The sequence below is a fragment of the Paramacrobiotus metropolitanus genome, unplaced genomic scaffold, assembly GCF_019649055.1.
Source record: "Paramacrobiotus metropolitanus isolate TYO unplaced genomic scaffold, Prichtersi_v1.0 Parri_scaffold0000124, whole genome shotgun sequence".
NCBI lineage: Eukaryota > Metazoa > Tardigrada > Eutardigrada > Parachela > Macrobiotidae > Paramacrobiotus > Paramacrobiotus metropolitanus.
In genome coordinates, this window is record NW_026570344.1 from 319867 (window position 1) to 341127 (window position 21261).

Below are 21261 nucleotides of genomic sequence, written 5' to 3' on the forward strand. Positions count from 1 at the left end.
CCGCAAAGCCGAAATCTTTTGCTTTTCTGCCGCGGGCCTAGTTATTCATGCCGATTTACCGAGGTATATTCCGCCCTGTCATATCAAAATGTCAAAACTATTAATTACCCTTTTGCAATTGATACATTAACAATCATTTACGCATACGTACAAAGCGTAAATGCCATAATTTTGTAACGCAGCGCTTTTTGTATTTTCCAATTTTCCTGCGTATTTCAGGTTTGAAAACATTTTCCTATATGAGTGCAACTGTAGAAGTATATGAAGTGTTGATATAGTTTTCATGAAAAGTTTTCATTCAAAAAGGACCAAGCATGTTACAATTGGTACGGTTCTTCTGTTAGGACACCGGTACTGGTGACCTTTCTTCACCTGGTGACCTTTTTCCGGTACTTCACCATGCATGCAGCTTCCCGCCTATAACAGAAAAGCTGCAATCGGTTTGTTAGCTTTACCAGTTTATTTCGAAGAGAACTAGAAAACAGTGGACATGGATTTCCCGCCGAGGTCAGACGACCGACAGTATACGTTGATACATTAAGCGCAGTAAAATTATTCAAGCGCAGCTCGTCTTTTCGTCGCAAACGGAAAACAGCCGCCTAAAAACATGCATATGCCGTGAAAAACGGCCCGCGGCCCTCCGTGCCAGCAGTGTATTCACAGTGGGCCGGCCAGCGAAGCGGATCCCTGCAGGTGGAAGTGGTAATATAGCCTGCCATAACAATCCGTGCGCTTATATACATACTATCCATCCATTCTATTTTTCCAGGAGCGCGCGTCACATTCTCCAAACCAGTAGAGTATACAGTTTACGACGGGTTGGATACATGTGAATTATTTGGCCAGGCGCATTCGCAGAGCCTTGTGCAGCTATATCGCCCCTGGGCTATTTGTACAAAACGCGGCGCACACTGGCGGTTCGGCTGAAGGAGAGCACATGCATATATCCGTATACTTCTCTGGTCCCGCGCACTTTTCCCCCCATTGCTGGTCGATGCCGCGGGCTATAGCACCGGAATGGATCAAGTGACGAACAGGGCCGGCTAATGGTGGATGCCAAGAGAAAGGGAGCACAAAAGATGGGGAATTCTCTCAAAATATCACGCAATTTCTACACACTGTGTGCGGATGACCTGTCTTTGTTGGCGGATAGTATTATGTCGTTGTGAACTGACGGTTGCTGCGTGTCCCTGTAAAACGATGCTGTTGTATCGTATGGCCAACTGGGCCCAGTCACACGGCGTTTCGCTTAGACGGCTGCAATATTTTGAAAAAAGGTAAGTATTGGGATAACTATACTTATTGTTATTTCACTGTTTGCACGAGATACAAGAAACTACAAAATCACGACACGGCAACCGGTAACCAATGTTGAAAACGCCGCAAATACATTTCTACAGTAAATTATTTACTATTCAAAACGAAAAGTTTGCCGGCCGTCGGAAACCGGAATCTAGTAAGCAGTGAATCACAATTAAATATCTGAGCCGCAGCTTCCCTGTTCAAGGGCATTTGTTAATCTGAATAACTAACAGGGTATTTCGCGAAGAAGAACGTTTCGTCTTGGTCATCTTGGACAGGTGTTTTCTGTAGTCTTCACAATGTCATGCGACTTTTCTGAATTAATGTCAAAAAGGTCTGACAAAATTCCGAGTTTGGTTGACGGCGGAAAATGGCTGTGAGCATCACTGCCAGTTGCAGACGCATCCCTGGCTGGTATCGCGCGCGGCCGTCGCGGCAGTGTTCCGTTGCGTGTTCTATTTTCCATATAGCCAGCTGGTAGCGTGGCCCCGGGGCACTTCCACCTCCCTCGGCTGATTAGTTCTCGGTTGCCAGTGGTGCGAGAGCACCAAATCAACATACACATACCATACACACATCGATGCTATAGTTGTACGTGATCGCGCTCGCGACGCTGCAGTGACAAAAATCAACCGCTGACTTTATACTTTATAGGAATATTTTTCCTAACGGTTATTACAAATTCATCGCCTTCACCAGCCGTCGAAATAAAAATCCTGCCTGCCGGCAAGATATTCGCATAATTAGACATATTTTCCTTGCAGTGTTAATCTTCGCGCTGCTGCAGAGTGCGTTGTCGTCGCAGTTGCGTGTGTACACATTCGATTCTAACGCGCGCGCGGCGACTGCTTTTGTTGCGTTGCCCATGAAAATGGACGAGAAAAGTCTGTTTATGAATCGCTCGGTGATTGTCCGTACAACATCTCCGTCTCCTTCTCCGACGGCGGCCAGCTCACCGAATCTGGAGGGTTTAAATTATTCCGGACGCAGTTCGGGTGGTGGGAATATTCGCAAGTTTCCGCTTGGAATTCCACTGTCCGCGCCAACGACTTGCTACACGGGTGAGTCACTCGTTCCATGTTAACTGCTATTTTCTGAGCCGTAAATGAACAGAGATTCAGTATTATCATCCGGGTTAGCGTAAATCTAGGATACCGCTGTTTAACCGTGATTCAGAACGCTGCGGCTTCTGTATTTGTGAGAACAAACCAATCGGAAACTTTTCATAAACGCTTAATCGTTCCATTGTCACTGATTTCAGTTTGCAAACTGGAAGCTTGTACTAAAATTGTTACGTTAGTTGAACGTGAACTACCGCTGATTGAACGGATCTAGTGCTCAACGAGCAGCTGTTTTGCCAAGGTATATACGACTATATCTTGGTTGTTAGTTCTATTATGTATTTTTATTCCACGCTGTTTACTCGGGATTGAACAAAAAAAAAGAGTATTGCTCGACAAACAAACTTACGGCACTTGCGAAGTTTTGACATCACCATAAAATTAATATTATGATTTATAAGCCGGCAAATTAAAACCTTCAAAGTATTTGTAAATTAAATGAATTTTTTCTTTATACACCATGTCGTATTATTCCATTCTAATTCTAGCGAATGCAAAATAAAAAATCTCAGATTATTTTTATGCAACTTTGCTGGTTTTGACAGCTAACTTGTAAGTATTTCGAGCGATGATGCTGTACAGGCTTCTGTTTGGCGTGACGATTTCAAACACACCGCGGCTCGGTGCCGATACTCAAAATAACGCAGTTTTAATTGCCACACACAATTAATACTCAAAATGCCATTCACCTTTCTCTCTTTCCATTTAGCCCCAGTACATATTGATGTTGGCGGTAAAATTTACACGTCATCACTGGAAACCTTGACAAAGTAAGTGATAAACCGAAAATGTGTACAACTTCGCCGGTTTGTGTAGTAAACGGGTGTTTTTAATGGGAAAAGCTGTCAAGAAAGTACACGTACATTAATTGCCAACAAGTGCGGTGATCACGATGTGGTGTATTGTTTCCGGCGATTTTTTACTTCTGACTCACCGATCACCAATCACCTTCGTGCAATTCATTGTCGCTGGTAAATAATAATCTATTCGGAACAAACTCAACAAAGTACGGATACGTGAAAAATTAGCCATACCGGCACTTGTTGCCAACCGGTTCGGCCGTTTTACGTAACTCTAACAAGCCAGATCACGTTTGTATTATTGTGCATCCGACATGAAAATCGCGACCGTACTTTCGAAAAAAAAATTGGCATATGTTGCACTTTATCGATGTGGTTGGTTATTGTATTTTTAACTCAAATGTGTTTTACGTACGTATATATAGTATTTAAAATTAAAGCCTGAAATCATAGAATTTTGATTTAAATTTATTTAAATCGGTAAAAGCTATTACTCGTACAATACAATTAATGTTCCTAGAATAGTTTAATCGTAGTGAATCTTAATCTTAACAGCTTAACCTTAACGAAATTTCAGGTACAGACTGTAGAGCATTAATTTTATCCATTATTAGGGAATGCAATAGCCAAGCGAAAAACACTGTTACAAGTTACAACAGGGCATGCAAATGCATTGGCGGAGACTGCGCAATACTTGTTTCAATTACTAGTAATTTTTGTTATTTTATTTACAGTGTTTACTGAAATTAAATACATTACCTCTATGCAATAACTACCGGTAGACGGTAGTTATTCTACGGTGCAAGTTAAGGTTGTAGTTACACCGCAATACGATACTTTCAACCAGCTTCGTTGCCGAGCTGACCGGAAGCGGGCGCATTATGTGCATACTGCATGTCCGTGCCACAGTTAGTTATGTTGGAATGAACGGGTAGTGAATTTTGGAATCAAGTTATTTATTGAATCAACAATTAATGTCGTTATCAGATATCCAGAATCTCGTTTGGCCAAGCTCTTCAACGGCACCATTCCCATCGTCCTGGACTCGCTGAAACAGCACTACTTCCTGGACCGCGACGGCCGCATGTTCCGACACATCCTCAACTTCCTGCGGCACGGACGGCTGATGGTGCCTAAAGATTTTCAGGAATGGTCACTTCTGTACGAAGAAGCCAAGTACTTCACGCTGCCCGGCATGATCCAGGAGATTGAGGACATCCTCGACCGCAAACCCACCTCGATGGCCTCGCCCCTTCTGCCCCCCTGACCCCTTCCACCCCACCGCCACCGTCTCGCAAACGCCCCCGCCAAAACGGCAGCACCCCCGTGGATGCCTCACCCAGTGACGCCTTCACGCACGACTGCATCACGGTGCACATCAGTCCAGATTTGGGGGAGCGGATCACGGTGACCGCCGAACGGGGGTTGCTGGAGGAGGTGTTCCCCGAGGTATCCGGACATGTTAGCAATGGGGTAATGAACTCGGATTTGACCTTTCTCACACGGTTCCCACTGAACGGCTACTGCAAGCTGAATTCCATTCAGGTCATTCAGAGATTGCTGACGGTGGGATTTACGGTGGCCGCCTGTTCGGGTGGTGGCATGGAGATGCAGCATTTCACCGAGTATCTATTTGTGCGCAAACTCCCGGCGTTGTAAACTAGAAGGGAAATGAGCGGATGGCATATGTACCAAAGTTCGCGTAACGGTCACGTTCCTAGCTCGTTTATTTTTATCATCGGTAATTGTAGCGCTTGGTGGATTTTATAAATTATTATAAAACTTTGTTCAGTTTTTACTGGCTGGAAATCCTTCGCAAGTCTGTATTAATCGTTAAAATTAAAGTAATCAATACAAGTAGCATTTCACTTACAGTAATGTTAGTGAGTAATTGCAACAGTGCAACCATGGCAAAATATACACTACGTGATAGCAATGAAATTCTCTCTCTGTACCAGATTTATTGGGCAATAGCCGCCAAGATAACAATAATTGCAAGCGCCGGTACACTACGTGAAAGTTAAAATTTAAACATTAAAAAAACAACCAAAATCTCTATCTTCTCTTGGGTTAAAAGGTAACGTGCTCAAAACAGCCGTAGCATTTCCTTTTACAACGGCGAGACTAAAACGCTGCTTAACACTTCGTTGACTAGCATGGTTACTCACACCACAACTGCTCTTATTAAATCACTAACTAATTTCAAAAAAATAATTTTACAGCAAATTTTGGGCTGTGTGGGTGAAAAAACGTCTAGTTTCTAATAGTACTCTTAACAACACACCCAGTGCAGCCGGAAGTCCAGAACTGGGATGGTGGAAGTCACCATCCTTTTGGGACACTTACATTCAAGCTGTTACACCGCCCGATTGCGCAAATGAAAGATGTCGAAAAATTCAGGCCATGTACTAAACAGTATCAGCACGCTACTGTAAAATTTTGAGCAATGTATGTTTTGCCGATGGCTTACAAAAAAATCGGGCGCATTAGGAAGTTTGGGAAGACTGCCCAATGAAGCCGCTGTTCGACTGACAGGCATACAAGGAAAACGATCAGAGCAGCTAACAATCAGATGAGCGCGCATACCGCTAGGGCAATAAAAGGGTGAATCCGGGTCAGCATAGACTAAGCAAAGACAATAGCTGCGGAGCCATGCGATCAATTAGCAGATAAGCAGAACATCTCATCAAAAGATGTTCCCATGTTCTTTCATCGCCAGTAAATTTTGCGCAGGTGCCAGTGTATTTCTTTTGTCTTAATGGTCAATGTTATTGGTCAAACCTCTTTAAAACAAAAAGAATGACTGGTTAGTAGATCTTAATGACCAATAGGATGCTTCTGGTGACTTCCACCAAGAAAGCCAGCCGCGTTGCTCAAAACTGCTAGTCAACGAAGTGTTAATGAAAGCAGTAAAACGCGCTTCTCCAGTTAAGTCTCGAATTTTACGGCCCATGAAATGCAACAGTTCACTGAAAGCGGGGCCAAATACTCCCAACGTCTCAATCACTAAAGGATAAAAAAAGTTTCCATTTTCCACAGACGAATATGTCCGGCGCTTAGCATTTTCTGCGAGCTGAGCCACGTATCCAGCTTTCTTTGAGCTGCCGGTGACATGCGAGTCCGCGACCGTACACCAACTGGTTACATCCCACACCAGTGGTTTCCCTTGGCGGACAGGGATCAGCGTCATGCCGTCGGGCCTTTTTCCGTTCACACTCGATAAGCCGGTCGGTTCTAGCTGACAAGGAAAACCGGCGCTTTCGCAACAATTCTTAGCAATACTGTTCATTTCTTTATGTCGCGCCCATCGTCCCTTAGTTGACTTATTGCAGGATAACCCGTGATGTCCGTTAGTTTCTACTTGCGTGCCGCACGCAATGCAATTGTGCGCCACTACAACTGGCAATCCGAACCGCAGTGCGACACCAATTCTGACCTCGTCGTCTCTAAGGAATGTTCCCAGACATGGAGCGGGCAACGCATTCAACCAGGCTCCAGAGTCTTTGTTTAGTGCAGCCAGCAAGACGGCCCTGTTCCGTTCGTTTCCTTCTGTATTCGACATCAGCATGGCAATGTCCCGCTCAATCATTGGTGTATCCCATGCGTACTGAAACTTCCGAATAAAATCAGCAGGAATCTCACAATGCATATATTGTAACCAGGACTCAATAGCTGCTCTCTTCAGTCGACTGGTAAAACTCAGAAACGATGGGCTGCACAGAGTACACCGATACCAAATAGGCACAGACAGCTAATGTCTCTGTGCGGCGCGTTCCCAAACCTCCTCGCCGTACTGGAAGAGACATCTGAGTCCACTGTAATTCAGATATCTTTACGTTGACCAATTTCTCAATCCCCGACCGCAGCATATCGTCGTATTCTTATGAGTAATTAGAGCCCCCAAACAGTATACTGTACTGCCGTATACGGCATACTGTACGGCACAACAGTACGTAACCGTAGTGAAAATTGGTACTGTAACGAAAGTGCCGTACGTAACCGTAAGCCAAAAACACGGTTTTACAATGGGCTTGCCGTATACGGTACTGCCGTATACGGTATACCGTACGGTCAATCCAGTTATTTCTGCCGTAACCGTACCGTAGCCGTAGGAGCCGTAAGCGGAAACCGTACGTAGCCGTACAAAAATTTGTTACTGTTTGGGGGCTCTATGAGTAATTGAGGATGTTCATAACAACGGGAAGTGCGTAAACCGTATAGCACTTTCGGAACGCTTAGGCAGTTCTTGAGGAGAAAAAGGCTGTAATGGGCTGGCAATTTCTCCAAACGATGTACGAATTTCTTAAGTTGTTCCGTTTTACTAGCCAAAAATCCCGCACATGCCGACGACGTCATAGGTGCGCCTAATAAGGTGAAATTGTCCGTGTTCAGCTGTATCATATCTGGCCAGTTGCTCAACAGGGATGTCCGGATTAATGATTCATCTTCGCCCTTTGTTACAACTGGGAAAAATTCGCACTTGCTGAAGTACAGTTCCAAGCCTAACTTCGCCGCTCGTTCTTCAATTCGCTTAATGGCCGCCATTACTGTTTCCACGGCTCCCGCTAAAGTAACATCATCGAGGAACGCCAAGAACAACTCACAATCCAGATCGGTGAACAGCGGTAACGTGGGTAGGCTGTAGCCAAAGGGGCCGGACGGGTCACCCTGTTGCACTCCCCGGGCGGATGACAACAATTCTTCTCCGCAGACTAAATGACTGCTGAAACGGTATGACTGCCAGAAGTAGCCGTAGTAAGCGGGAAAATGTTCACGAACAGCCCATAATAGAGCGTCTCGTCTTAATAGGTTGAATGCGTTCTTAAAATCGAGTTTGACAATTACCCGTGCTTCCGCGTGAGGAGTTTCCAAATAGGCGCGCACCCCGTGGATGATAGCCTCGGCTCCGCCCTTGATTCCAAAACCAAACTGAACCTTATTACACAGTTCTTTCATTTTGTCAGAGCACCTCTGGCTAACAACTTTCGAAACTAAACGTCTGAGGGTTTCTCCAACGGCAATAGGACGTATACCGCCGTCTTTTTTCGTCAATGGGATTAGGTTGGCGCCGAAGAAGAAGGGCCTGATATCCTCGGGGACTTCGTTATGCAGTACATGATTCACGAAGTCAGTCAAAGCGGAACACAATTCGCCTTCCTCAGCTCCAGGCCCACACAACAAATCTTTCAGATGTTGGGGCCGTAGGTCTGAACAACCACCAGCAGAACCTGAAGGGAAACTCAGCACGGCATTTAAAACTTCAGCAGGTGTAGCCAGGGAAGGCCTATGTGTCTGTTCAGGTGGCGATGGATAATCGCTGTCTTGTGGTTCCGGCGGGTGCTTATTGTGCAAGGACTCTAAAGTGTCTGCATTCATGGGCGCGAGTGCATCTTCACCCATTATTACTCCGACGGCCCGTCGTACATTGTTGTCTTGTAACAGGGACGTGGTCAAAGCCGCCAGTCGCTCATCGTTCATCTTGCTTTTACGGGTTTTGTCGCTTCTGGTATGTGCACGGGGAGGATGGTGGTGACAGGACAAATCAGCCAGATTTCTGCGGATAATTGTTGAAAGTGACTCCTTCCGGACTGATTTTGCGGCAGGTAAGGACAGAGCTCTTGAACCAAACAGTAACAAATCCACCCATGACGCTGAAGAGTTTTCACGTACGCATTTGCGGAGTATCTGGGTAAGGCTCTGAGCGCATGGCCGTCGAACCGTCTTTGGCACTCTTTTCGGGAGAGCATAATGTACTCCAGAGAGGATAAACTGAAGGAGGTGCTGACCCGATTGGGGCTTGGCAGCGGCAGAGGGCTGTTGCGCTTGGAATTTCTTGCTGCAGGCCTTGACGTGGTTGGCGAACCCAGCGCCTTTGGTGAACATATTCTGGCAATACTGACATTGCTGATCTTTCGCCATTTCAGTGGAACCCAAAGGCTACAAATACGTTAAAAGCCCAGAAAAGCAGTTCCACAGAAACAGAAAACGACATCGACCAGCGAGAAACGACATACCCGATTTACCTGGGGTTCACAAAAGTTCCCCCCAAGTAGTGTCGTTCAAGGCTCCTTAAACATCGCAGCGAATCCAAACTCCAAACTCCAAGCCATTTCCCATCGCGCAGGTGCAACTGTGAACGGCCGATGCGCAGCACTTGCGCTGACCAGGGAAGTTTTGACGTAGCGGCAATGGGCATCGAGCAGTCGCGCAGGTGCACGCGGCTGGCTGAGCATATGTGCAGAAACGGACGGAAGACAGCTTTGTTTGCTCTTCCAATTACGACTGGCGGTCATCATTTCTAGGCGGTTGATTAAACAGCGCTGCTACCACGTAGTGTAGTGTTATGCCTTGGTGCAACTACTGTACATACATGTATATCAGCCAAGTTGAGCCACATAAGCTGACTTGATAACGCAACCAGTGAATCGAAATGATATCGATATACCTATTTTTTTAGGTTAACCCGGCAATGCCCGAGGTATCAAGGAATTTTTTGTCGAAGTTGAAATTCATACCATAGAATAACAATAATATAATGAACTTAAACTAATTTTTTCAAAATTTTTGCTGCAGTAGTTTAAAATTTGAAGGGTAGGTGGAAATTCCACTGCTTGGGCATTCACGATATACAATACGTACGGTGTGGGCAAGGTGGTTGCCGGTGCGACACCACACAAATTCCGTTGTACACAACACTGTGGCTACTTGACCTACTCGAATCAACCTGGCTGTGGTAGCTGTTTACAATAGTTAGCTTATGCAATTTAATTCATTATGAAAAGATTCATGGTTGAATTTATAATCAAAAGAATGTTTCATTTCCGGTCAGCATGCAACAGGGTCATGGTGGGCTGCGCCAGTTTACATGTGCACAACACTGATCACAGCCAGCCATATTTCTGGTTGGCTGCTTCGATCACAACGTCGTTTTATTGTTCTCTTACCTATTGCAGTCGAAGAAAAAATTGCGATATGATAAGAAAAATGTTTTATTATCATTTATGCTATTATAAAAGCACTCAGATCAGTCAGATGTCTTTATTTGTTTGATATTTTGATCAGTTAGTTGACAGTGTTCTGGTTTGGCTACTCTCCTAGTGTGCAACGGCTGAATCATATGAAGTGTGCGGCTCTGGTCACTGTGCCTGTTCAGGCAGCATGTTATTGTCCTACGCCAATGCCCAAGCGGTGGAATTTCCACCAGCTGTTTTTGAAAATTCACAGTTTTTTACAGAAGAGCTGCAAACTTTTGTGTGATACTGAAATTGTGAGATACTCACATGAAGTTATCACTAATTTAATCCAAAATTTTTATCACAACAGCCGATTTAGATACACTTCGTAGAACTTTATGTTATTTTTTCAGTGTTTTTTAAGCAATGTACGTTTTTTATGGTGTGTCTGATTAAAAACTAAAATTCACTGTTTTGAAGAGAGTTATCTTTGTTCTATCTCATGCATATGTAACCCAGGTAATGACAATAGTTCTGGCGTTGTAAAAATTAGCGAACTTTACTGGTGGTTTTTCCACCTAGCAGACGTTGCCGGGTTAATTAATCAATATCAGGTACGAGCACCACGTATACGGTAAATACAGCAAACAGTTTAATTTATTTCCAACTTGTAAGCAGTTCCGTTCATTTGTTTGGGATCAAAACTGGTTTGCAAACTGCAGACACGATTATAAAACCACACTGCAAACGATACAACTGAATTTCGTTCTTCATCAAACTGAACACGTTCACATCGATTTTTTTAGAGCAAACAAGTTCAGATAAGATACCGAAATAAGCAAACGTTCCATAAATGCTAGTAGCTAAATAATAATTTGGATTTGATCAGTCACTGGTATAGTTTAAAAAGAAGCTAACAGGGTGTCGTTTGCCAACAGTGTCCAACACAACGAACACGCACCCGCAAACAGCCAAAGCACATCACAGTTAAAAAGGGCGTTCCAGTACTCTCCAACTTTGTCAAAGTCGATTCCGCTTAACAACACGATCCAACTAATTAAAACTATCATCAAAACACTCACACTTTACAAAACAAAAAAGTCTATTTTGTTTACACGGTTAAATTTTGTACAAAACATCTAACAACGCACGCATAGGGCGACTGCGCACTGACACGGCGCAACAGGGTTTTTTGGTCAATCTCGAGAATACGATCAGGATCCGCGTCGACGACGCTGTCCCTGTCATCATTTAAGCTGATGGAGAAGCTGGTAGAGTAGAGGAGATTTACTCAGTTTTCCATTGGTTTCCATCATGAAAATCACATCCCGTAAACTAGCCCGTTTGATTTTCGGTCGATACGGCTGCAAAGAAGCATATATCGGACCAATTACAACATATTTTGATGGCAAAACTACTACAACATTAAAGTTACAACTTTATTAGAAATAGCCACAACAAAACGACCGAACTACTATTCTCATAGTTAGCAACACAACGAAAACAATCCAAAAAGAATTAACAGAAATGTGAGAAACCATTCTTACTCATTAAAATTTAACGATAACGCAATTTTCCTTTAACATCTTTATTTAGTAGTTTCTGTAATTTTCAGTTCTCCGTTTAGGTAAAGGAATTCGCACGGTGTACATATTAAAACATGTAAAAATACGCTGTCTTATATAATAAACTATAAAGTATCCACTTCATACCTGAGACCGGATTTCGGAGCGAGATATACTGGTGATCATCGACGTGCTCGCTCCGCCGGAAGAGCCATCCACAACAGCGGTTGTCTGTTCTAGTCTGGGCTTTTTTCGAGGACCACTGCCTAGAGCAGCCAGCGCCGCTTCGTTGGCTTCTTTTGTGCGCAGCTCTTCTTGTTCTACTCTTTGCATCTATAACACAAAACAGATCGATTACGATCTATACAGTGTGTAAAGCAGAAGTGTTAATGTTCAAGTTCGCTCAAGACGTAAAACATCGACGTACGCTAAACTTGGTTCCAAATTTTTAGACAGTTTTATACGTGAACGTAAGATCAAGCAATACAAACAACGACAAGCACCAGAGACGCATGAGCCAGCCGTTATTAGAACAGTTGTTACCTCTTTCGCCCGCTGTTTCATTTTCATATGCTCAGGATCTTCCGGCCGATTCCGACTCTGAAACACACACCCTTCGCATGCGCTTACAAGGTGCTTCATTTGTGCACATCCAAGCAATACCTTGCCGATCTTAAGGAATGTTTCTTTCTCTTCTTCTTCACGCTTGCGCTTTTCTACTTTATCTAGCTCTTCCATGAACCGCATCTGCCCACGAATGTCCTGAGTCACCTTGTAATGCTGATGACCCTAAACGAAAGAAAAAAGTAAACAGCTACAAATGTTACGGGATCATAAGCGATGCAAAACAGAAACAAACAGGTTTGTGGCATGAAAAATAACTGCAGCATAGATCTTCATATATTTTTGACACTAAATCTGTGCGGATTACCATAGATAGTTTCGAATACGTCCGAACCAGCGTACTATCACCTAGTTTTAAAATAAGCGCATAGTACTAACTTCCGACGATACGAAACTATTATTAGCGGAACTATTAAACAAAATACAGAATCCACCCATGGCATGCCCATAAACATATTAAGACCACAACCATAGTATGTTTAAATCATCACGAAGTATAACACAACTGATTGCAAAGAATGATTTAACATAGATATTCCTGATTTCGATCTGAATACAGCCGCAAAACATTGTACGTTGTTTTCACTTTCGATGTCCCAAACAACTTACTCGAACACTCTCCGAGCGATGTTCAGCAATGATGTTCAAGCGTTCACAGCAGTTCCTTAGTCGAGCTTCAACGGCATGGGAAATAATAGTCAGCACCTCACCGGGAAGGTCGTCTTGTACGTATCCTTTCACTATAAAAACGATTATTACATTACATAGCACTAACAAAAATTACTTACTGTCAGAACACAACAACAACCTACCAGCACTCAGCACCCTCCGCTTAACAGAATCATGAGCCATCAGCGTGTGATCATCGCCAATACTCCTTGTTTGCGTACCCACAAGCTCCGCCGAGGATAGTTTGGCACTTTCTTCATTCAGGTTCACACCACCCATGGCCGCCACGTCGTTCAGTTCGTCCTCATCGGCTTTGTGCTCTTTAGATTCTCTATAACATCAGGAAGAGTGATCAAGCGATAAGGGATTGTCGAAATTTAGCTACTTCTGATTATAAGTAACAAAGGCAAACTGCAAATTCCAGAAGGAGAGATATGAATAATGACAAGCAAACTGTAACTTTGTACGAAACTGGCAACCACTTTTGAGACGAATTCTCACAAATACACACTCTAACACAGCAGTGCATTACACTGTACATCATGTAAACTCCCAGGGAAAACTGGCGCGCTTACTTTTGTCCGAGAGTGGGAGGAGCCTTGGCCATTTCCTGCTCTAGTCGTGCCCGTGTCTCTTGTATCTCTTTCTGTCGCTTTTGTTTGGCTGCGGCTTTTTTCTCTGCCGGTGGGGGCTTGGGAGCCTTGGGTGCTCTTTCCGGTTTTGTGTGCGTGGAAAGAGGCGGTACGGAAGCAAAGGCAGGATGCTGTTCGGAATTAGCGTTGACCGCCGCGGCGGCTGCAGCAGCAGCGGCCGCACTCTTGGCGCCCTTGCCTTTACCACCGGACTTGGCAGGGGCAGGACGCGGTGATTCAGCCGCCGTCGGCGGTGGCGCACCCCGAGGCACGTGGCTGTCCGTCTATGCAAAGATAACGTTGTACATAAAAACAATACCAGCGTGTTTAATTCAGCTACATTTTACTTTTATATGGTGATGACAACTTCGTTACTTCAAGAACCATTTTTTTTACTAACACAAAAATTTCCATTTCAGTTTGTGAAAAAGCATCAATGCGATGACATTAAACAAATAAAAACACGGTCTAAAAGTGGCAAAAAACCAACAGACTTAGAGTCAAACAAGGCACACTGCACAAAGAAGCTGCTATAGATCTTCAATAAAAAAGCCAAACTCCAGCGGCAGTTGTAGATGTTCTACAAACCTATTACGTGAAACCCTAAATTCGTAAAGGCACAGAACAGGGACGCACGCGCCAATGCGTAACAATTGAGGCAACAACTGCCGGAAAGCAACAACATTTTGAAAAGACAAAACCTCAACATCTAACTTGATCAACCAGCGGTGTCCAAAATGCAGCGAAACTCGTACTACTACTAACTTTTTTGAAAATTCCATTCACATATTTCACGCCGACAAAACCGAAACCACTACAATGACTACACTGCTTTCGATCGCGAAATGACATATTACCGGATTAATACAGCGGCTAGTAACACCGAAAATTATGACGTCAGTAAAAAGATTACTGTAAATGGACACAAATTGTGAAACTGCAACAATCTTTGGTCATTCGATACAGTTTCGGTATACATCTTGCATGCGCAACGCTAAAACATTGTTATGCGAAAGACACCTTAGTTTTAAAATACAGGATAACGTTTTCATAACAAATCAATTATTGCGAACAAAATCTAGTAGTGCATCTGTTGGTTAATTAAGTATGAAATTTCCTGACTAAGCCGAAACGAACCTGACAAAAGCGAAAAAGACAGTATGCTAACAGTACTGGCATTACTGAATTAGTTTTTAGTTTCCATAATTAGTTTAGAATTAGTTTCCATAATTTAGAAAAAAATGCTGTACCAGCATCGACAAAACTAGCCAACCTAAATCGACAGTATCCCTATAATCCAGGTGCTACTTACCGGAGATGGTGCAGGAAGATTAGGCATAATACTGTTCAAAGTAAGGTTTGGATCGCTGATGGCAAGGGCAGCGTTGGGAGGCGGTTGGATGCCATCGATCAGGATCTCTCCGGTGGCCAGCTGCTGGCGCAACTGAGCCAAACAACTCTACAAGTAAAATAATGAAGATATTTCACAGGCAAAAAAGGTAATACTATAACACAGCAAATTTGTTTTACCCGAAGTAGAGGTGCGAGAATCGGTTGGGGTGTTGACTTCAGCTCCTCCTGTAATCGCTGAGCGAACATGTCCGGATTGATCCTCGCGTCCTAAGTGATAATCAAATTCTAATGCATGTTATGAAACAAATCGTCAGCTATCCCGAAAAATAATGCTATGTGTAAAATGAAACTTCTCGGTGTGATTACAAAAATTATGAAAGTATGTATCTGAAAAAGATTCTATGAGTATCTGTAAAAGCCCGAAAAGTATGTAACAAACAAAATATCGTCCTTCTATAACTCACCACCAGTTGTTGTAGCAGATCCCTGGCCGTCGGATACATGCTGGGAGTCTGGTTTTTGGACATGCTGAGCAAAGCCCCGAAGAACTGCTGGGCCTTTTTCAGAGGATCATCGATCGGTCTTGGTCCAGCCGGGCCACCCCCTGGTCCCGGACCCGAAGGAGGACCGGATGGAGCCCCAGGAGGCATTCCGTGGGGCATCATACCGGATTGAGGGCGCATGTGCATCGGTTGACCGGGATGGGAGGGCATGCCGCTTGCCCCCGAAGACAGAGCATGGCCTCCGACCACGCCAGGGGGACCCACTTGGCTGGGGATGCCCGGTGGTAGCTGGCCCGAGGAAGCGCCCTGGACGGGTTGGTGAGGGGCCTGCTGGCCAGGAAGGTTGGGCTACGTAAGATTCCCAAATGTTATAATCCGTTAATTGTTAAAGACAGTCGCCAGGCCAAAGGCCTACATCTTAAAGGACATACTGTATACACCTTGAAATTTAGCGAAATGCTTGAAAGGAATCCGAAACATTTAAGTATTGTGACGCGGTGAATTTCAGATCAACATTCCCATTTATACGCTAAAGAAGCAAACAAAAACTAGGGAATTTCAACGACATTAAACCAGAAAACTTACGAAAATTTTGGGAAGATTGGAAGAGCATCTCTATTTCGAAAATCCAGATCAATTAATTTCGTTCACGAGAAATTAATTTCCCAATCAATGTTCGAAATTCAAAAACCCCGCTACATCTACTGCATTATCGAACTAAGCTGATTTCCAAAACTCTTTCCGGAATACATTCTTGATCAATAATGTGATCATTCCTGATCATTCACTGTTTTATAATTTACAAAGGAAAAAGTTGAACACGGATAAAAACTGACAGACACCGAGGGATTTACGGTGGCCCTTGTAAAATTGCAGCGTAATCGCAGAGACGACTTACCGTGGGAAATCGAACGACATTTGCGAAGGACGTATTGAGCAAACCGGGCCTCTGGACGCCTCCGGCGATATTGGGACCGGCCTGCGGCGCCAAGCGCACCAACTGCAGCTCCCCCGAAGGACTCCGGATGAGATAGACAGTGCCCGGTTGCAAGGCGCTCTGGTTGGGCAGCGCGATGTTGGGCTACATGGACCCGAGAAGAAATCCCACTTCAGACATATTTTACGCGCGCCTATATGAGGAGGGGTGCACTATAGTTACCTGGGGGCCTCCGACCGTCATGTTGGGAGGGCGCACAAGGGAACCATTCAATTGCATATGATTCGGATGGCGGATAGCCTGCGATGGGGGAAACGCGTTGCTGCCGCTGGTCGGACCGTTAATTTGGCCCAAAGCAGAATTATCAATAATACGGTGCCGCTGAGGACCTAATTGTCTTGGCTGCTGCCCGTCCATCACAAATGGCGCGGGACTTTGAGAATGTGGCCATCGGTGAATGAAAAGCGACAGGCACACTATGTGATTTCTCTATTGAAAGGATTCAAGGACGCAGAGAGACAGATGCCGAGCGTCAATAAACTTGATGTGAGGGGAAAGAGAAAACTTCTGCAATGCTCAAGGGTTATTTATATAGGCAGCGTGGCGTGCGAAATTTGGTGTAGCGCAACCGATTGCTTACCCGTGTACAGCGCAAACAGCTACGGAATCTAGTACAGAATCTACAGATAAGCGGGCATGCGAGTCACTTTGAAACGGTACGCAGTTATGTAAGGTGCAGCTAGAGGTGGGGCTGTGTTGAGCTAGCCAATCATAGGTTTATTGATTGTACGAGCGCGTATGAGAAGTATGATCATTAAGCACTCGTACGGTTGTAGTGCATACAGCCAGCACCGGTGACTCTACACAGACTGTGCAGACACAAACCATACCCAGTGACCGGTGAATCACTGCAAATCAACACCCAGAACTCAGTACTCGTACCATGGCAATGTATGCCATGGTACGAGTGAGTCATGTTTTCGGTTTTTGAACGAGGATTTTGTAGCGCTTTTAGGCTTTTATCTCAGCCTTCCGATCTTCCAGCATCCAGGTGCTATCCGTGTATACAGCAGCTCAAGACTGACTGCCATCGTGAGCTTTTCCGAATTTTGATTATCCGACTCATTCATTTGTGGAAGCGCTTATTGATTGCCTGACTGCATTTTTTAATTTTCCCTGGTAGTTGCATTACCTCCTGTTATAAACAATAATGGCCGCGACAGGTGTTAGCTTGCAGTCGTTGTATAATTCTGCCCCGGCTGAAATGCCTCAAGTGGATCCACAGGTGTTTGTTGGCAGCAAAATCAGCATCATCTCGAATTCCAATATCCGCTACGAGGGTATTTTGTATGCTTATAACGAGCAGAATGCGACGATTTCCCTGCAGAACGGTAAGGTCATCGATTTCTGTGTGTTAGTTGACCAGGTGTTTATGATTTCGATCTTTCAAGCATCAATTGCATAATGTTCGAAATCTGTATTAATAATTGGACCACGCGGGCACGCTTCGGTCGACCCCGGTTTTAAATATGGTTCATGATTGCAATTCATTCGATGACCTTTCTAATCTCTCAGATTTCTTGTGTGCATACGATTCCGTATATTCGTATTTTAATTCAGTGCGCTCTTTCGGAAGCGAGGACCGTCTTCCCCTTGAGAAAGCCGTGCAGCCCCCCAAAGACTTGTTCGAATACATCATTTTCCGCGTCACGGACATAAAAGATTTGGAAGTCTCCGAGCCACCAAAGGTCGACATGCCGCCACGTCCCCGCACCCGAAACAACTCTAACCCTGCCTGCGATCCGGCGATCGTGAAGGTACGGAAATCCCCGTAAATGTCATTTATAATCGAGATTTCTTTACTTGTTAGCATAACGGCATTGCGCACTTCAGCGCTACGCAATGTTCTTGAGAAAATGTCATTGGGAAATTTCCTGCAAAATTTAGAATTTAAATTATGGATCATACGGGTTATTAGTAGCACGCGCCATATTTGTACCTGACAGGCGGTTAATGGTTTTAATGTGTTAATTCGTTCGTAGTCTGCTGTTGCGAGTTCTGCGTCGGGTTCGGGAGGGGGAATGATGCAGAGTGCTGCTGCGCATGGAATGAGCAACAATGGGCCGGCGTGGCGTTTTGCGCCCAGTTACGCGTCTGGCGGCGCGGGTCATCCAGGCACCGGTGGCAACCGGCAGCTGCAGCAGCAAGGTATGAACTTGACCTTCCACCTATGTCATTGGAAATGTCTTGCACACCGGTCGGTCATTTGTGGGCTTTGGCAGGTGGGCGAGGCCGACGTGGACGTATGCGCCGCGGCCGGGGATGGGGCAGTCGCGGACCCAGCATGAATATGCAGGGCATGCTTGGTGGCGCAGGAGTGGGCCTCGGGGCTGGGCCCGGTGTGCGCCCTGGAATGATTAACCCGGCACAGCACGGTACGTTCAGCCAAAAAATTATTGGCAGGTGATTGTTGCAGTGTCTTGAAATCTTTCTATAATAAAGTTCCGATGTTTTTCAAAATCAAAGGCGTTTATTTATACATGCATGTTACAGTACAATGCAGTAGATATCTTCTACTCTACAGAGTAGTTTGTACTCTACAGAGGCCCTATAATTTCAAATCAAAAAAACTTCTAACAAAGCGCATAATTTTATCTGGTAAGGATATAGATTTATTTTGGATGGATAGTTTCTTAGGTTGATTAACTTTTAAAGTTTCGTTGTGTGCCTGTAGCCTAAGCTCACGGTGATTTGTGCTGATAATTGTTCTTTTTTCCAGTGAAATTGTTGAAAGAGTACCAGAATGTGGTGCCGCCAGTTTCCGGATCAGCTGCAGAACCGCTAGATACGAATCTGGATCTGGAATCATTCTCAACCATGGCTCAGAAGTTCGAAATTATGGACAAAACTGGACAGGCTGGCTGTAAGTACACAGTGCAGTGCAGTTGCAAGCACGTTTCTTTAAGATGAATAATTTTTTTGAATTTTGCTGTAAGTTTTGCGTATTGTTCTGAATTACCGTTTCTTGTTTTTAGTGAGCGTTGGAAATTTGCTCGCCGGTTCCATTGCGGAATCTAATGCCACTGGCGGGAATACTGCGGTGCCTGTTCCCGAAACGGATCCCAAGAAGTATTATAATCCGGATGATAACTTCTTCGATAAGATTAGCTGCGAAGCTCTGGATCCAAATCAAGGGTAAGACGGGTTCCGATTTCTTTTTCAGATAAGCGTTCGTGGTTTACTGTAAGCAGCAAATATAGTTACTCCTGCGTATTCGCACAGTACAACAGTTGTTATTACAGTGTGCAGCCACGCAACTGGCGCCGTGAAAACCAGTTGAACAATAATACTTTTGGCCGTCCACCGCGCTTTAACGCCGGCAACAGTTGGAATATGGCTGGCAACAACTGGAATGCAGGAGGTCGTGGTCCCGGAGGCAATTTCGGATACGGAGGACAGGGTCGCGGCGGGAATCGCCGCGGTGGTGGACGTGGGCAGGGCCGTGCCGGCATGCGGAATAACAACCGCGGACAATGGAATAATCAGCAGCAGAGCCAATGGAATGGCCAGTCGGGACAGTGGAATACTCAGCCGGTGAGATGCTGATGAAATTATCGCCTATTAAGCTTAATAACCTTCTCATTTTGCATAATTATTTTTTTCACTTGTTTCGTGGTGTTGTTTAGCAGGGTCAACGCCGACAAGGCGGATGGGGCGGCAGTACTAGCTGGAATCAAGGCCGCAGCAACGCCGGATGGAACGATGGGAACACCAGCGGTCGTCAAATGCAACGAGGTGGCTGGAACCAGAGCGGACAGCCTGGAACGATGAATAACTGGACACACGGACCAGTGCCGCAGCAAATGCAGATCCAGTCGCAGCCAACCGGTACGTATGCGTATGCCGTCCAGCTACTTATATACTTACATTTGCTGTATAAATATGTTTATGTAAGTACATAAGTTGATCAATCAGTTTGTAAAAAACTTTGATTTAGAATTCTCGTATATGGGTAGTACTATTGTCTGTTGATTAATCTTCTGTGTTGTTTGTTCGTTATTTTCAGCCGGCACTCAGCAACAGCCGCCGCTGCGCGGCCGCGGACGCCGTGGAGGAATGGGCGCTGGACGGCAGTGGGTGGGCAGCATACTGCCACCGGCGGCCAAAGAAGTGCTGCAGCAGCAGCTGACCCAACAGCATGTGGTGGCCCTGGGTGAGCCTCGAGGCGAATTGCCGACGGATGGAAAATTGGCCATGGTCGAGTGGACCTTCCCGGTCGATATCGGCAGCGCTGCGGCCGATCTGCAAGCTACCCGGGATGCAGCGGGATCGTCCAACAAGGAGAACAGCGACTACGATATCATTGGTGCGACTTCTCCTGATCAAGCGGAACGTTGAATTTTATTTGCAATCATATCATTTTGAAATGTTTTTCCTCTTGGTTGATGTTTAGCTGTTTTCTCGTTTGTCCCATTTGACCCGTTTATCCCAATGCGTATTTCCATTAGATCATAACTGTTGTGCGCGCCGAAGATCGTTACGATGCTTTCATTGGTTCCCGGTTTTTACATAGTGCATAAGCAATGGCAGCGACTGTCTTTCTAACATAATTTTATTTCCATGAATGTTGAACTTCATGCTTGTTGAAAAGCTGGTTTATCCCGGAGTTGTAAATTGTAAGTCCAAATAAACTGTTTGCATGGACTACGGTTTTCGTGCTTTGAAAAAAAAATCGCCGATAGTTTTATGTATCGCGCTAATGTATGCCGCTATCACATCAGATTTCCAACGTAAGCAACGAA

The 21261-nt window shown here is 44.8% G+C and overlaps 3 protein-coding genes across 4 annotated transcripts; 2 read left to right on the plus strand and 1 right to left on the minus strand.

Annotated features, from left to right (window-relative positions):
- Positions 1–775: 775 nt before the first annotated feature.
- Positions 776–5062, plus strand: LOC129598521 (BTB/POZ domain-containing protein kctd15-like). The gene is given in 5 exon segments (XM_055496474.1): positions 776–1277; positions 2067–2363; positions 3133–3193; positions 4211–4475; positions 4478–5062. Coding segments are annotated over 4 exon segments (927 nt in total). The 5' UTR covers positions 776–1277; positions 2067–2167; the 3' UTR covers positions 4883–5062.
- A 5787-nt stretch (positions 5063–10849) lies between these two features.
- LOC129598502 (transcription initiation factor TFIID subunit 4-like) lies at positions 10850–17018 on the minus strand. Its single transcript, XM_055496436.1, has 12 exons — positions 16682–17018; positions 16421–16603; positions 15484–15870; positions 15197–15286; positions 14979–15125; positions 13610–13950; positions 13178–13365; positions 12975–13105; positions 12405–12530; positions 12285–12341; positions 11889–12074; positions 10850–11540 (listed from the first exon to the last, which is right to left on the minus strand). The coding sequence occupies exons 1-12, from the start codon at positions 16874–16876 to the stop codon at positions 11424–11426; spliced, it is 2148 nt and encodes a 715-aa protein (XP_055352411.1). The 5' UTR covers positions 16877–17018; the 3' UTR covers positions 10850–11423.
- Positions 17019–17506: 488 nt separating this feature from the next.
- Positions 17507–21163, plus strand: LOC129598503 (protein LSM14 homolog car-1-like). 2 transcript variants are annotated; one of them, XM_055496439.1, is made up of 9 exons: positions 17507–17850; positions 18080–18276; positions 18502–18667; positions 18742–18894; positions 19239–19382; positions 19495–19654; positions 19762–20053; positions 20149–20347; positions 20526–21163. In XM_055496439.1, exons 1-9 carry the CDS (start codon positions 17670–17672, stop codon positions 20855–20857), a joined length of 1824 nt encoding a protein of 607 aa, XP_055352414.1. In that variant the 5' UTR covers positions 17507–17669; the 3' UTR covers positions 20858–21163. The 2 variants fall into 2 exon arrangements, with proteins under 2 accessions (XP_055352414.1, XP_055352412.1); XM_055496437.1 differs by having other exon boundaries at positions 17508–17850; positions 20146–20347.
- Positions 21164–21261: the final 98 nt, after the last annotated feature.